Source organism: Hypanus sabinus, chromosome 2 (genome assembly GCF_030144855.1).
Source record: "Hypanus sabinus isolate sHypSab1 chromosome 2, sHypSab1.hap1, whole genome shotgun sequence".
Taxonomy (NCBI): Eukaryota; Metazoa; Chordata; class Chondrichthyes; order Myliobatiformes; family Dasyatidae; genus Hypanus; species Hypanus sabinus.
In genome coordinates, this window is record NC_082707.1 from 47,692,010 (window position 1) to 47,709,949 (window position 17,940).

General features: G+C 39.0%; 1 protein-coding gene across 4 annotated transcripts in view; it reads left to right on the forward strand.

The window, feature by feature from the left end:
* mfsd8l1 (major facilitator superfamily domain containing 8-like 1) overlaps nucleotides 1-17,940 on the forward strand; it is a 93,427-nt gene that overhangs the window by 39,993 nt on the left and 35,494 nt on the right. For 3 of the 4 annotated variants that reach the window (XM_059945640.1, XM_059945664.1, XM_059945650.1), the window contains 4 exons: nucleotides 8,832-8,905; nucleotides 11,636-11,719; nucleotides 11,817-11,946; nucleotides 12,860-12,982. In XM_059945640.1, coding sequence (XP_059801623.1) covers nucleotides 8,832-8,905; nucleotides 11,636-11,719; nucleotides 11,817-11,946; nucleotides 12,860-12,982 — 411 coding nt within the window. The remainder of the gene's footprint in view (nucleotides 1-8,831; nucleotides 8,906-11,635; nucleotides 11,720-11,816; nucleotides 11,947-12,859; nucleotides 12,983-17,940) is intronic. The other variant, XM_059945659.1, reaches the window with a different exon arrangement.

Below are 17,940 nucleotides of genomic sequence, written 5' to 3' on the forward strand. Positions count from 1 at the left end.
CCTCCCCCTTTTTCTTGGGGTCATCTACTGTATTCAATGGCCTTCTCTTCTCTCCTATTAAGTACCCCCTTCTCCAGCTCTGTATCTCTTTCACGAATCAGCTTCTCAGTTCTTTACTTTACCTTTCCTCCCCTCCTGGTTTCACCTATCACCTTTTGTTTCTCCCTCCCCTTCCTCCCAGCTTCCAACTCTACTCTTTTTTTCTCTCCAGTGCTGATGAAGGACATCAGCCTAAAATGATGACTGTTTACTCTTTTCCATAGATGCTGCCTGGCCTACTGAGTTCCTCCAGCATTTTGTGTGCATTGCCTGGACTTTCAGCAGCTGTAGATTTTCTCTTGTGTGAGCTTGTGTATTTAGCTGTGTTGAATTAATCAGGATCAGAACAAACTGGTTTTAAAAAAAGGAACTTTTTTTTGATTTCATGTTTCAAAGTTCTAGGGTTTCTTAAATTTAATGCTGATACAATTACAACCATAAATAATGTGATAGCACACACATTTCACCATGGGAAATTTAAACAAAGTATAATGCGATCTTTTTCAAAATATAGATCTTAGTGATTATATTGTTCAGCCCTTGATCTTTTGCATTATTTTAGTCGGTGTTTGAAATTTGGAGCAGTAAATTTTTGTATATGCAGTTTCTGCAATAAAGAAACAGGTAATGTTTTGAAACTTTTTTTTCTTTATCCACTGGTGCCTTATCTCCTAAGGTATTCTATAATTTTCAGGGTATTTTTGCTGTTGAAATTTAGAGTTTGTGTGATCAGTTGCTTGTGTTGCAAGTTATTTGCAGGGCCTAGCTATATTGGTACTTTGAGTACTTCACATAACTACTATTAAGTTGTTACAAGCAGTAAAGGGCAGATCACATAATCTCAGTCCACTTCATTTTAAGGGAATAAGAGTTTAGTATGAATTTTCATTGCTCAGGAAGAAATGATTTAGCTGTTTGAAAATACATTTATCTTGGGTCAAAGACAAGCAATATAAAACATTTTTTGCTGGCTTGTCACTGCACAAAAAATGATTTATGATGAAAGTTTTTCCATGTCATTTTGTATTTCCAAGAAAACCTGTAGACTTCAATGTGCAAAACTGTAAAATGGTTTTATTCTTGATGTTTATTATTTCTGCTTCCTGGTAGATCAGTTTTGACAGTCTCAATGTGCCACCTTGTGGACAAAGATCCTTCCAACATACATATTTGCCTATTATGCATAATGATCATTTGCAGCAAACTTTTTTAATTGTAATGTTTCTGTAATAGTAAGTTGCCAGTCAGTTTGTAATTTACTCTTGATCCACATGGTTTAGTTTATTAAGCTATAAAGACCATAAGGCCATAAAATATAGGAGCAGGATTAGGCCAATTGGTTGGTCCATTGTGTCTGCTCTGCCATTCCTTCAAGGCAGATTCATTTCCCCTCTCAACCCCATTCTGCCTTCTCCCTGTAACCTTTCATGCTCTGACTAATCAAGAACCTGTCAAACTTCACCTTAAGTACAGTCAATAATCTGACCTCCACAGCCAGCTGTGGCAATAAATTCCACAGATTCATTACTCTCTGCCTGAAGCAATTCCTCGTATGTTTTAAATGGATGGACCTCTGTTCTGATGCTGTACCCTGTGGTCCTCAATTTCCCCAGTATAGGTAATACCCTCTTCATATCCACTCTTATCTGGGCCTTTCAATACTCAATCGTTTTCAATGAGATCCTTCCTCATTCTTATAAATTCCGGTGAGTACAGACCCAGAGCCATAAAATGCTCGTCATATCATAACCCTTTAATTCCCAGAATCATTCTCTTGTACCTCCTCTGAACCCTCTGCAACATCAGTACATCCTATTGTTAGATAAGGGGGCCAAATATTGCTTCCAATATTCTAGTCTACTCGAAATGAATTCATTTGCATTTGCCTTCCTCACCACTGACTCAACCTACAAGTTAACTTTTAGGGAATCCTGCAGGGAGACTCCCAAATCCCTTTGCACCTCAGAGTTTTTAATATTCTACCCGTTTAGAAAAGAATCTAAGCCTTTGTCCTTTCCACTAAAGTGCATGACCATACTACCCTGGAGGACCTGCTTTCAGCATTCTACCTAGCTCCCTAAATTCTCTCTTCAGGATCTCCTCCCTTTTCCTATCTGTGTCATTGGTGCTAATACTGTATGCACCAAGGCTTCTGATTGCTCACCCTCCACTTATAATGCCGTGGACCCAATCTGATTCATCCCCGACTCTCAACATACCATCCAGGTCTCTTTCATGTCCACAGAATTTCATTGTATTTCACTAACTATGGAACCCTCTAACACTACTGCATCCTCTTCTCCTCTCCATTCTGAGCCACACTGCTAGAGTTGGTGCCAGAGACCCAGTTACTGCGGCTGCCCCTGGTAGGCTATCCCGCTCAACAGGTATGCAAAGCAATATACATATTATTAAGGGAAACAGCCATAGACGTACAACACACTGGCTGCTCATTTTTATTCCCTCTCCTGACGGTCACCCAGGTACCTGCCTCCTGCAATTTAGGGGGTGCCAACCTCCCTGCAGCTCTTACCTGTTATCACCTCCGGTTCCAGTATAAAAATGTATTTCAACTTTGATCATATTTTCCTTAAATTTATTACTTCAAATGGATACAGTGTACCCTAATTTTGCTAATCAAATGTCCTAAGACCATAAGACCACAAGATAAAGGAGAAGAATTAGGTCATTTGGCCCATTGAGTCTGCTTTGCTCTTTCATCATGGCTGATCCAGTTTTTCTCTCAGCCCCGATCCCTTGGCTTCTCTCAGTACTTTGCATGCCCTGACTAATCAAGAATCTTTCAAATTCTGTCTGAAGTAAACATAAAGTTGCCTTCCTCACAACAGATTCAACCTGCAAATTAACCTTTAGGGAATCCTGCACAAGAACTCCTGAGGTCCGTTTGCACCTCAGTGTTTTTTTGTATTTTCTCTCCATTTAGAAAATAGTCGACCCTTTAATTTCTTCTACCAAGTGCATGACCATACACTTCACGACTGTATTCCATCTGCCATTTCTTTGCCCATCCTTCTAATCTGACTGTCCTTCTGTAGCCTCTCTACTTCCTTAAAACGACATGCCCTCCACCTACCTTTATATCATCTGCAAACTTTGCAACAAAGCCATCAATTCCATCATCCAAATATTGACATACTGTATAATGTAAAAAAAAAATCAATCGCAACACAGACCCCTGTGGAACATCACTAGTCACTGGCAGCCAGCCAGAAAAGGCTCCCGTTATTCCCACTCTTTGCTTCCTGCCAGTCAGTCATTGCTTTATCCATGTTAGAATCTTGCCTGTAATTCCATGGGCTTGTAGCTAGTTAAATAGTCTTGCATGTGGCACCTTGTCAAAGCCCTTCTGAAAATCCAAGTACAGAACACCAATTGATTTCTCATTTTTTTGTATCTCTCGACTGACTGGTCTAAAGTTTCCTTTCTACTGTTTCTCTCCCCTCGTGAAGAATGGAGTGACATTTGCAATTTTTCAGTCTTCCAGAACCATTCCAGAATCTAGTGAATCATGAACGATCATTACTCATGCCTCAATGATCTCTAAAGCCACCTCTTTCAGAACCCTGGGGTGTACACCATCTGGTCCAGCAACACACACAAAATGCTGGTGGAACACAGCAGGCCAGGCAGCATCTATAGGGAGAAGCACCGTTGACATTTCGGGCTGAGACCTTTCGTCAGGCTCACCCCATCCGGTCTTCTATCATTTTGCATTTTCCCCCTCCTACTTTCAAATCTCTTACTATCTTTCCTTTCAGTTAGTCTTGATGAAGGGTCTTGAGTTTCCCAAGAACCTTCTCTCTAGTTACGGTAGCCACCCATTTCATTAAACTTGACACCTAGAACTTCCATAATACTGCTGATGTCTTCCACAGAGAAGACTGATGCAACATACTTATTCAGTTTGTCTGCCTTTTTGTTGTGCCCCATTACTACCTCTCCAGCATCCTTTTTCAGTGCTCCAATATCCACTTTTGTCTCTCTATACTTTATGTATCTGAAGAAACTTTTGCTATTTTTAATATTATTGGTTTACTTTCCAATCTTTAATGACTTTTTTAGTTGCCATCTGTTGGTTTTTAAAAGCTTCCCAATCCTCTAACTTCCCACTAATTTTTTGCTCTTTAATTATATGCCCTCTCTTCGGCTTTTATGTTGCCTTTGAATTCTCCTGTTAGCCATGGTAGCATCATCTTTCCTTTAGAATACTTCTTCCTCTTTGCAATGTATATATCCTGTGTTTTCCAAATTGCTATCAGAAATTCCAGCCATTGCTGCTCTGCTATCATCCCTGTCAGTGTTCTTTTCCAATCAAGTTTAGCCAACTCCCCTCTCATGCCCCTGTAATTCCCTTTACTCCACTGTAATACTGATACATCTGACTTTAGCTTCTCCTTCTCAAATTTAAGGGTGGCTTTGATTATATTAAGATCTCTTGCTCCTAAAATTTCTTTTACCTTAAGCTCTCTAATCAATTCTGGTTCATTGCACAACATCCAATCCAGAATAGCTGATCTCCCTGGTGGGCTCAGCAAGAAGTTGCTGTATAAAACTATTTTGTAAGCACTCTAGAAATTACCCTTCCTGGAATCCAGCACCAACCTGATTTCCCCAATCTACTTGGATAATGAAGTCACCCATGCCTATGGTAACATTACCCTTTTCGCATGCATTTTCTATCTCCCACTGTTTGGGGGTCTATATACAACTCCCATCAAGGTCTTTATACCCTAGCAGTTCCTTAACTCTGTCCTCAATGATTCAACACCTTCTGATCCTTTGTCACCTCCTACTAATGATTTGATTTCATTTTTACCAACAGAGTAAAATCCACTCCTCTGCCTTCCTGCCTGTCCTTTCAATACAATGTGTATCCTTGGACATTAAGCTCTCAGCTGTAATCTTCTTTCAGCCATGATTCAGTGATATCTACAACATCATATCTGCGAATGTGCAACTGTGCTGCAAGTTCATCTACTTTATTCCATACACTGTATGCATTTAAATACTATGTCTTTAGTCCTGTATTCACCCTTTTTGATTTTGTCTGCCTTTTACATTTCAACTCATCCTATTGACTGCAATTTTGCCCTATCAACAGTCTCTCCTCACTACACGTTGCTCTGTTGGTAAACCAGCTACCTCATCTTCAGCACTGATATCCAATAATCTAGGATACCTCTTGCATTGAAATATATGCAGGTCAGGACATGAGTTGCACCATGCTCAACTGTTTGATTTCTAACTTTATCTGAGGTCTTACCAACATCTTTCTCCACAACCTTTCCACTAACTGTTCTGGCACTCTGCTTCCCAGCCCCTTTCCAATCTAGCTTAAACCAATCTTGTAGCGTTTTCAAACCTTCCCGCTAGGATATTAGTCCCCTTTCAGTTCATGGGCACACCATTCCTTCTGTGCAAGTCCCACCTTCCCTGGAAGAGAGCTCAATGATCCAAAAATTTTATGCTGTCCCTCCTACACCAACTCCTTAGCCACATATTAAACTGTAACCTTCCTAGTTCTAGCCTCACTAGCACTTGGCACAGGTAGTAATCCTGAGATCACAACCTTCGAGATCCTGCCCCTCAAATTAGCACGTAACTCCTTGAGCTCCCTATACAGAATCTTGTCACTCGTCCTACATATGTCATTGTTACCTACATGGACCATGACCTCTGGCTGTTGAACATCCCACTTAAGAATGCTGAGGACTCAATCCGTGATATCCCAGATCCTGGCACCTTGAAGGCAACATACCATCCAGGAACCTTGTTCTCACCCACGGAATCTCCTATCTGTTCTAACGAATAAATCCCCTTTCAGAGTTATAGAGGCAGACTTGGTGCCACAGACCAGAGACTCGACCACTGTGAAAGTTGGAAGACTTTACTCTGTTATGTCATTCACTTCCGCCCACCCTCTCCCACCCAACAATATCCAAAGTGATATACCTGTCGATGAGGGGGATGGCCACAGGGTTACTCAACGTTGGCTCCTTAACCCCTTTCCTTTTACAGACTGTCAGCCAGTTTCTTGTGTCTGTCCCTTGGGTTAACTACCTCTCTATATGTCCTATCTATCACCTCCTCAGCCTCCTAAATGATCCGGAGTTCATCCAGTTCCAGCTCTAGCTGCTTAACGCAGATTGTTAAAAGCTGCAGCACTTTTTGCAGTTGTGGTTGTCAGCAACACTGGAGGTCTCCTTTTCTTCCCACATCCCACAAGAGGAGCATTCAACTATCTTGCCTTGCATCTCTACTGTGCTAAATGAGGAAGTGTAAAGAAGGGACGGGGAAAAACTCATCCTGAAGCTTTTCCTTTTTGCTTTCTCTAACTGAAGCCTTGAAGAGCTAAAGCTTCTTGATTATCTCTCTATGCACATTCAGACGATAGTGGTTTTGCTTGCCTCTGCCTTCTTTTAATTTGCTCTTGCTAATCAATCCCTAATGCTGATTGGTTACTGGTCAAAGGACTTTGTAGCTGTAGCAACCCGCTGCTGCCTTTATACTCGGGCAGTGGACCTGATTGAAATCCCCTCTTCTCAAAACTTCCAATGTCCCAATTGGTCACTGGTCAAAGCTCTTTAAGACTGCTGTCTCTTAGTGACAGTGACTAATTAGGTAATTAGGCTATTGCTGTTCCTGAACATGAGCTATCATAAAATTTTGATTGAGTTTCCTTGCTAGGCAGCAATGGGTGAGTCTTAGCAAATGAATGTCAAAGAAATCTGAAGCATTCACAACTATTTATAAACAGAAGTGCCAATTTTGCTTTCTGAGGAGATCCACATGCCATGCAGCATCTGTGGAAAAGAGTAAACAGTTGATGTTTTGGGCTGAGAGTTTTCATCATTACTGAAAGGTTTACTCTTTTGCATTGATGCTGCCTGCCCTGCTGAGTTCCTCCAGCATCTTGTGTTGCTTGGATTTCCAGCATCTGGAGATTTTTCTCTTGATGTGATTGGACTATCGGCTGTTAATTGTACATTTCAGAGCACTAGAAATAGTAAAACTATGGAAGCAGATAACACTTCACTCATAGTACTGAAGCCCTGCACTGTGGAACTAGCCATGCTTCAGCAAATTGTTTCAGCATTGTTGTTCCCCCGCAGCAGCTGACAATGTGAAAAATTGTTCATGAATGTTTTGTTCATAAAAATTAAAATGTACTGAATTTGCCTTATTACTTCCCAAGCAGTCTACTTTCAACATCAGCAAATTTATGGAAAGTATTGACAATCCTATCAAGCAACAATTACTCACCCAGTCATATACCCAGTCATGAATGCCTAGTTTGGATTTTGTGATGACCACTCTGCTTAAAATCTCAGTATGACCTTGGCTCAATAACAAATCAAATTCCAAAGATGAAGTGGCTGCTCTTGATATCAAAATGGCATTTGACTAAGTGTGGCATTGAGGACCCTTAGCGAAACAGAAGTCAATGGGGATCAAAGGGGAAATAAAACCTTCAATGCTTGAAGCCATATCATGCGCAAAGGAATATTATTTCTAATGGTTATTGAAAGCCAATCATTCTGGCTCCAGAATATCATGAGTTCATTTGGACAGGAAACTTAAATTTCATCTGTTTCTTCAATGGCCTTTCAATCCAGTGTGGGTGGAGTGGGAATGTTTAGTTATTATTCCATAATATCTAATTTCATTCACAGCCCATCAGAAATAAAGTAGCCTATGGCTAGACACCAAAGTATCATACCATGACTAGTTCAGTTTATTAAAAAAAAAGACTCTAGCTGCTTATCCTGAGTAATACCATCACTGAGCTCTCTGGCTTCCCCAAACCACAACTCTCTGCCCCACAAACCTTAACATCCTGGGGTCACCATGGACGAGTATCTCAAGTGGCTCAGCCACTTGTGCTGTGGTTACAAGAGAAGATGATGAGAAATTCTCTTACCAGTTACAACTAAATCTTTCTATAATTTACAGGGCTTTTAATGAAATGCTCTCTTCCTGTATGAGTGTGCTGCACTCAAAAAGCATGCTGCCATCTAGAGCAAAATAGCCTGTTTCATTGGTCCTGCTGGCACAGAGTGGTCATAACATGTAGTATCTGCATAATGCATTATAGTTACTTACCTGGGCCATTATAACAAGACTGCCTTAAACTATAAACTCTGCCACAGAGAAAGATAAGGCTTAAGCTACATGGAGAGGTTCATATACTTGCAGGTTCCACTTCAATCTGCACACCACTTTGACTTATATATATCATGTGCTTTCATTATCACTGAATTTCCTCTCCAATGGCTTTGTAGGAGTACTGAAGGACTGCAAGAGCTCATCACTTCTATGCCAAGAGTATTTTTAGATGGGTAATAAATGCTGGTCTTGCCAGTGATGCCCATATACAAAAACATGAATAATAAACATGTTTAACATGCATTCTAAAGACAGCATCTGGTCTGTCATTAAGTTTAAAGAGAGATGAGAAATTTTCAATTTTATGTAAAATTAATTGAAAGAAGAAAATAATTTGTAGCACTAAGTAGCATGGAAAATATTGAACTTTTTTGCCTCTCTTTGTGTTCATAAAAGCCTTGTCTGGGTTTTTTCTTCAACCCATTACAGCTCAATCAATAATTTGATAGAATTGTCACCCATCTGTCAGATAACACATTTGATTGTTTTAAAATTTTCAATAAGATTTCATTTCAGGTGATGAAAACAAAAAAACAGGAAATCTTATCATTGACATTTTCAATTTTGTTAAATGTAATAGTTATTCAGGTTTTTTTTAATTTCAGAATATCTACGCGAGGAAGTGGTGGTTGTTCTTACAGCACAATTCATTACTCTCTTCAATCAAACTGCTTTAGAGGTATTCAATACTCTAGTAGAATCAAAAGTTAAATATAGACAGGAGTATGATAGTATAACAGTTATGGTACTGGGCTTGTAATCCAAAGTTGTAAATGTAAAACTGAAGTTATGGCTGCTAATTTCAAAACGATGGAATCAAAAGCTTGCTTTGTATTTGTGACTCATGCCTATACTAGTTTATAAACCTGTCTGGTTTACTAATGTACTTATATGGTTTACTAATGTACTTATAGGGAATTTAATCTGATGTGCTTGTCCATTTATTTGTGATTAACTTCAGATTCATAGCAGTAATATCCCTGATGTAGTTCAAAGTGACTATAAAACAATATGTACGAGACTGAACTATAATTGGAATTTATTATTGTCAAATGTATTGAGATTCAGTGAAAAGCTTGCCTTGCATACTTTATACAGATCAAATCATTTCATACTGCATGAGGTAGACCAAGGTAAAACAATAATGAGGCAGAATAAAATGTAACAGCTACAAGAAAAAGGGCAGTGCAGGTAAACAATAAGGTGCAAGATCATAACAAGGTAGATTGTGAGATTAAAGTCCAATTTATTGTACAAGGGAGCTGTTTAATAGTTCTCCTTTATAGCTGTCATTGAGTCTGGAGATATGTGCTTTCAGGCTTTTGTATCAAAATCAATGCTGAATCAGGCAGAAATCTGTTCCTTGGCATTTGTGGGAGTTCTGCTGAAACCAGACGTGTATTTCCATAGTTCGGTCAAACTGGGTATAGTCATAGTCACATAATTACACATCTCATTTAGTGTCACTTTCATCACCATTTCTGCATTTGGCTTGCAAGTGAGTTTTGGTAGAGAGCTACCAATAAGTATGAGTAGAAATTAAGTCTTACCTTTATACTGATCACATTCTCTATTAGTATACGATATTATCATTATGATCAATGGAATAAGATTAGATCAATTCAGCTGTTCAAAAGGACAGTACAAGACAATGGATATTCAGCCATAGAAAAATTGTGTTCTCTGCCAATCCACCATGTAGAGTGCTATCTCCTTCACACTTTCAATTTTGTTAAGCCTGAAAACCAAATGCATTCAATAAGAAATGAGTAAAGTTAAATGAGGAACAATAGCAGATATGATAAAATTGAGATGCTAAATCCTCTATCAACATCTTAATAATAATGTAGATCAGAAACTCAATATGAACAGCTATATGAATACCAAAGCTAAGTGAGGATGTTTGAGGCTAGATTTTCTATTGTGACTGGGTGTCAATTTCTGACACCCAGAGCTATTATATTATCTACAAGGGATATATTCTGTGTAATGGAATGTTCTTAAGTTGTCTAGTTAAGTAAAACTAGTATCAGTGAAGCATTAGAGTGCATTGCAACATCTGCTAGAAGACCTTTCAAGCTGAATTCCTTCGTGACCTGGAAATATGTAGCTCTGTTTTTCATCATTGGTTAAAAAGACTGGAAGTCTTGTATGCATTTTTAATAGAGGTGTCCCTTCATTGCATACGCTACAGAAGATGAAGAAGGCAATTGGATGCTTTCTGCAAGGCACTTTCAAATAGCAATAAATGCTTTTCTTATCAACCCCTAAAAATAAATAATTTTTGAATTGCAAGTGTTCTTTTTATCCTGCAAGTATGAAGTATAATTACTCTGTAATGGCCATGTAGTTTGTACTCTTCAAAGCCAGCATCCTATTAAGCCCTATTTTTATCCAGTCGTATTCTGTTTCTTTCATGGTAACCTGTTAGGAAACTAGAGATTTTTTCAATAAATAAAGTCAATATGTCTTATAGATAAAGAAAATCAAATTTTTTTTTGTTTTTGAGATTTATCTGTGAATAACCTTATGCCCACAAAATCTCAAATTCTTTACTAAATAACTTACCATTCTTGCCCCTCCACCCAACTTTGCCCTTCCCCAGTTTCAAAATAAATCTCCGGTATTTTAGTTGGTAGTTGGCAATTATACTGCAGTGGTAGCAGCTTCATTAATACTGCTTCAGATTTCTGTGTAGTTTTTTTGAAACCTTTCTGTTCAGCCCAGTGCTCCCGATGCAGTCTCTTCTACATTGGTGAGACCCACTGTAAATTGAGGGACCACATCATTGAGCACCTCTGCTCCATCAGCCAAAAGCGGAACTTCCTGGTGGCCAAACATGTTAATTCCGATTCCCGTTTTGACATGTCAATCCTTGGCTTCCTCTTGTGCCACAATGTGGCCACTCTCAGGGTGAAGGACCATCACCCTGGCTATTCCATCTGGATAGCCTTCAACCTGATGGCATGAATATCAATTTCTCCTTATGGTTTTAAAAAAGAATTCTGTCCCTCTCCCCTCTTCTATTCCCCACCCTGCCTTCTTACCTCTTCTTATCTGCCTGTCACCTTCTCTCAAGTGCCCCTGCCTCTTCTCCAATAGTCCACTGTCCTCTGCTGTGAGATTCCTTCCTACCAGCCCTTTATCTTTCCTACCCACCTAACTTCACCTATCACTTGCTAGCTATCCTCTTTCCCATTTTTCCTCCCCCATCCTTTTTATTCTGGCATCTTCCCCTTTCTAGTCCTGAAGAAGTGTCTTGGCCCAAAACATCAACTGTTTATTTCCATAGATGCTGCCTGACCTGCTGCGTTTCTCCAGCATTTTGTGAATAGCTAGTAATTTTGGTGAAATAAAAATGTTTGATACATCATTTAGTTAATTCTGTATGATTTTTTTTTCATTCTAGACAATGGTTACCCCAATTACCCAGAAATATTTCAGTTTTGGAGAATTAGAAAACAGTTTAATGTATTGTATGTGTGGTGTAGAGGTAAGTTGAAATGCATTTTAATATTATATTGTGGATTTAACATTAGGTAATCAGTAGGTATTACAGATTTGGGATGACCTAATTTTCTGTTTTATAGGTAATAATTGGATTTTTTATTGTGAGGTGGCTAAGCACTAAATTTGCAGATCGAGTAATCTTGGCAGTGGGTCTTATCTTATGCAACATTTCTTGTATTTGGTTGTTAATCTTCTTGGCAAACCCAAAAGGTAATAATTTTGATGTATTTGTGCCTGTTTTCTTATGCAGTTTTCACTTGGGTTTTCAAGGATTGACATTTCTTCAACAAGCTATTTCTGATATAAAATAATTATTGATGTGTGATGATATACTTGCCCATTTCTTTCTCTAAAGTAGGACAAATATGTCTTAGTGACATTCAGAAGCTATTGTACTGACATTTACAAACTATAATATTTACATACCAATCAATTAATTTTACAAATTTCTTAACACTTAAGTTAATTCAGAGAAGATAACATAAGTGCCGCCTATTGCTGACAGACAGACATACTTTATTGATCCCGAGGGAAATTGGGTTTCGTTACAGTCGCAGAATTTCATTACAGAATAGTTTCTATTGTTTACTGCTCTTTGTGGTAATTTTGACATATTTAGAAACTATTTCATTATATTCAAAAGCATCTTTGCTTTACAGAATTTTTTTGCATGTGCTTAAGACTTCCGTACTGTACTGTATTCAAGTGAAAAATCCCTATTTTGCTTTAATTTGATGTTATATATTTCTAGTATCCACTTTAGTGCCAAATCTTGGTATTACAATAATGAAGCACTCTTATAAGTATTATGTCTCTTGATGATATAAAGGTGTAAGTCATGACTTTTCTGCTTACAATAGCCATGGAGGTGGGCCTCTGTTATGGAAGTAACAAAGTCTCCCGACCTGGTAGACATTCTTGCCACTTCACTTCTAGCAACCTCTCTTTCAACCAATAGTTTTACTATCAGGGTTGTGTATCCACAGTATCAGTTTCTTCCACAGTGTTTATTTTGTATATCAAATACAAATAAGTAACAATGTTATTTAGTCCAATTACCGGCAGGTTTATCTTTCCAATAAATTTCTTTTTTTAACCAAGGGAATCTCTTTTTTCTAAATAGGAAGTTTTGCCATTTTGTTATCTGAGTTCGTGGTAGGTGTGTTTCTCCAAATTCTGGGGTTGCCTTTTGTTGCTGTATCTCAAGTATCACTGTTTTCAAAAGTTACTGCAGAGAAAACACAAGGTTAGTTGATTGTGGTTTCTCTCTTTCTCATTCTCCAAATCTACACAACTTTTCATGATGTGTTTATATTGTAAGAAGGCTAGAGAAATAAATTTTAGCATCAGGATGAACTTGAATACAATATGGAGCAGTACAGGGATAAAGGAGTGGTTGTACTGTTGAAACTGAGTGTTTTAACTTGGTAACGCATAAGTGAGGCACATTAAGATGTGTGTGATCAACCTCCATAGGATAAGCAGGCTGGCAGTTTCAATGTATTCATTGGTAAATTAAAACAATGTTTAAAAAGCCTTTGCACTGCAATTCACACTTCAGTTCACAAGTTTACCTTGACTTCTTGGAGTTTCAGTGAAAGCAATACGAGAGAATATTTGACAGGGGAATGTGTCAAAAACAATGCTAACTTGCAACTACTTTCTTCCCTTCAAGAAAGGTCTTGTTGACATTGCTACTTAGAATTGGTCTTTGGAAGCAATATTGAAGGCAGTTTTGAAAGTTGCCTACATTTTTAAAGTTTGGTCTGGCAGATTATAATCAGTGACACTAATCCTGTGCTTATTTGACTCTTCAATGAGAAGCTTCAGTGCAGGAATAGACACTGCATCAGCAGGAACTGTAACAATTTTTACTTAGAGGCCTGCAGTTGGAAAGATCAACTTGCAAGGTCCACAAAGAATAAACATTTTCAGACATCTGAACACTCACTTTTAAGGTATCTCAGAATCTTGTATCAGATGTTGGCAGAAATATAATATCAGGTGGAATGGCAGTCATGGCTCACAAGAAGTTTAAGGCCACCATAATTTTTTGCCTCTGGATTCTTCCAGAACTTTGCCATTGATCTTAGTCAGGAGCCCACAAAGGCCTAAGACAGATAACTGAATGAATGCAGGGAAGCTTTACATACTATGACCCCATTCAGAATCAGTAGGAATTAAGGTTTTGACTGACTTTGGACAAGTGCAGCACTTCAATGATTGCATGGAGTTAGCAATTAATGGAGTGTTGAGGTCTACTATGTGTTCATTGACCAAAAAGGCTACAATGTCATCAATGCATAATACTTGCACAGCAACAAGATGTTTGTGCAGATATGGACTTAATTTGAGCAAGTACCATGATGTTTACATCTTGTGCAATTAACTCTTGATCTCTACATACCTCAAAACAAACTTGCTAGCTTTTAAAGACGGATGCCCATTTAAAATGTGATTGATGACACTATTGAAAAGATTAACCTCTCAGATTCAGTACTGAAGTGGAAAGCATCTTACAAACTGATGTGCCGCTGAGCAAGCCATCAGCTTGTTGATCACGTGCTACATCATTCAGACAAACTTGTAAGTGCTTTCTGATTGCATCAGTCTCTACCAATGCCCATAGTTGCACAGCTTTGCCCAATACAGAGAACTAAACTGCTCGGGGGGGGGGGGGGGGGGGGGGGGGGGGGGGGGGGGGGAATCCATGGGGGGGGGGGAGGGAGCACAATCCATGTATGTCTTATTTTTTTAAAAAAAAAAGTGATGTGTCTGATGCATCAGTAGATATCCTCATGCAAGATTCATTTAGATAGCCACATTACATCCATTGGAACTCTACATGCAAAATCTGTTTTCCTCACTCCTCTCCATTCCTCTTGCTTAACATAAAGCAAGTGCTGCAAATGGCCGCCTTCACTGCATCCAGTTGTGACACTTTCTGTTTTACCATTCATAAGAATGGAAAATTGCATTACTGATCATACTTACCTGCATAGACATCTTTGCACTTGCTATTCTTAATACTTTTGTACAGTACAACCCTGATGGCTTCAGCAGAGGGAGATGAAGGAAGCCTGGATCTCTACTGAGAGGCCAATGTCATCTGAAGCCTTTGATGCAAGGGCAGACTTGGCAGTTGGAACACTAGGTGGCACTTGAGTTACTAGTGAAGTAAGGCTGGTTAATGGGTAGAAGTAAAAGTACTTTAACTGATTCTGTCCCTCTCACCCAAATTCTGTCTGTTGTTTTTTTGTTATCATCATCATTGTCGTGGCTCTACATTTTCTAGCTATCAGTGAGTTTCAGATTATCAGGGCAATTACCCAAAGGACTTGGGTATCAAATCATCATCATCATCATTATGTGCTTTGTTGTATCACATAGGTGATCATGTGCTATCCATGACTGATTGTTCTATAGAATTGATGTGCCATTGTTGTCTTTTAGGCAGTGCTTTTACAAGACAAGTAACCTCAGGCATAATTAATACCTTTCAGAATTTGTCTGCTGGCATCAGTGGTTGCATAACCAGTACTTGTGATATGCATCAGCTACTTATACAATCACCCACCACCTGCTCTCATGGCTTCACGTAACATTGATCGGGGAGCTAAGCAGGTTCTAGATCTTGCCCAAGGGTGACCAGCAGAGGGAAGGAGTGCCTCGCACCTCCTTTGGTAGAGAAGTATCTACACCCTGCCACCCATGGGGATCAAATGTCATACTTAATAGGTTTTGATTATGTCTTGGCCTGCCTGTATAAGTTTAGACACTCCATACATGACTTTTTTTTCACTGAGAAGGACATGACATCATGCGACTATGTGGAACATGTGCTTTAGGTTAAATTAAAGATTATTTCTGCAACACTGTCAGAATATCACATATTCTTTGCTACTATCACTATTAACTGCAATAAGTTGAAGCATCTGCTTCCAGTCTAACAGCATTTAAGATAGCCTGCTGCTGATCCACTGCTGTGGTTGTCTCATCTGTTGTTGCTTGCTTGAGCTACAAAGTGAAAACCTATTTAATCATACTGACTGCATTGTGCGTGCTGCATGAATGCTGTGACCGTGGACCTACAGCAGAAGACTAAACCAAGGAATTTCTATCTTTCTGCTAAAACACTGATTTCTCTTTGTGAGAGTAATGAAAAATTAGGATTGTCACTATTAATATTCTGAATAGTTATTGTTGATGTGATCATATGTCACTCACTACTGTAAACATGCTGTAATGATTGAATGTATACTATGAGATTCAAACATAAATCTGTCATGTAACTGGATTCCTCTTATTACCCATTTCTGGTTAAGCTAGAAAGGATGCAGGTTCTCGAAGATGTTACCTGGATTAGAGGGAGAGATTGGTTAGGGAAGTTAACAGATTTCACGACATATTTAACCTCATTTTGATCGGCTGGGTCTGTTTTCTCTGTAATGAAGTTGGTTGACATGATAGATCTAATGTAAAAACGTGAGAGGCATAGATGAGGTAGACAACCATTGTCTGTTTCCCATAGTCAAGATGTCTATAATTAGGTGTAGATTTAAGGTGAGAGGGAGGAGGTTTAAAGAGGATCAGAAGGGTACAGTTTTCATACAAAGTGTACTTGATATTTGAAGTAAACGTCTAGAGGAGTTGGTGGACAGATAATTGAATAGGGCTAGAGGGATATGCTGGTCAATGGGATAGATGGGGTGATGGTCAGTGTAGGTGTGATGGGCTGAAGGGGAAGGTTCCATGCTATGTAACTCTATGACAATAAATAAATGTAGAGTATGTTGTGCCTGATAGAGGAATATCCAGAATTGTTCATATATGATCCTCGTGTGATCATTATCATTTCCAGCTCTTCTAATAATATAAGAGCATATATAGAGCAGAATAGGCCATTCAGCCCCTTGAGTCTGTTCTGTCATTCTATCATGCCTGATTCATTATTCCTCTCAACCTCTTTCTCCTGCTTTCTCCCTGTAATCTGTCATGCCCTGACTAATCCCAAGCTAATCAAACTCCACTTTAAATATATCCAGTGACTTGGCCTCCACAGCATCTGTGCAATGAATGCCACAGATTCACTACCCTCTGGTTAAAGAAATTCTTCCTCAGCTCTGTTGTAATTCAACATCTCTCGATTCTGAGGCTGTGTCATCTGGTCATAGACTCTATCACTAAAGGAAACATCCTCTCCACATCCATTCTATCTAGGCCTTTCAATATTTGATAGGCTTTAATGAGATCCCCATATTCTTCTAAACTCTCTGAGTACAGGCCCAGAGTCTTAAAACACTTCTTGTATGCTAACCTTTTCATTCCCGGGATCATTCTGGTGAAGCTCCTCCTAATGTCAGCGCTTCTTTTCTTGTATAAGGGACTCAGAACTGCTCTCAGTACTCCAAGTAAGGCCTCACCAGTACTTGTAAAGCCTCAGCATCACCCCCTTACTTTTATATCTAGTCGTATTGATATGGATGCTAATATTTGCCTTCCTCACCACCAACTCAACCTGCAAGGTAATCTTGAGGGAATCCTGCATGAGGACTCCCAAGTCCTTTTGTACCTTGGATTTTTAAATTTTCTTCCCGCTTAGAAAATAGTCTGTGCTATTATTCCTTTTACCAATGTGCATGACCATACACTTCCCAACACTATTCCATCAGCCACTTCTATGTCTGTTCTCCTAATCTGTCTAAGTCCTTCTGCAGCCTCCCTGGTTCCTCTGCTTGTATCATCCACAAACTTAGTAATAAAGCTGGGGTGTAGTCCATCTGGTCTGGGTGACTTGTCTACCAAAAAACCTTTCAGCTCCCAAGCACCTGCTCCCTTGTGATAGCAACTGCATACACTTCTGCCCCCTGACACTGTCAGAACTTCCACAGTAAAGACTGATGCAAATACTTCAGTTCATCTGCCATTTCCTTGTCCCTATTATTACATCTCCAGCAGTTGGATATCTACTTTCATCTCTTCATTATTCTTTATATATCTGAAAGAAACCTTTGGTATCCTCAGATATTATTGACTAGCTTACCTTCCTATTTAATCTTTATGCAACCATACTACTTATGATTTTTTAGCTGTCTTCTGTTGGTTTTCAAAAGTTTTCCAATGCTCTAACTTCCCAATAATTGTTGTTCTATTGTATGCACTCACTTTTGCTAATGTGCTGTCTTTGACTTCCTGCGTCAACCA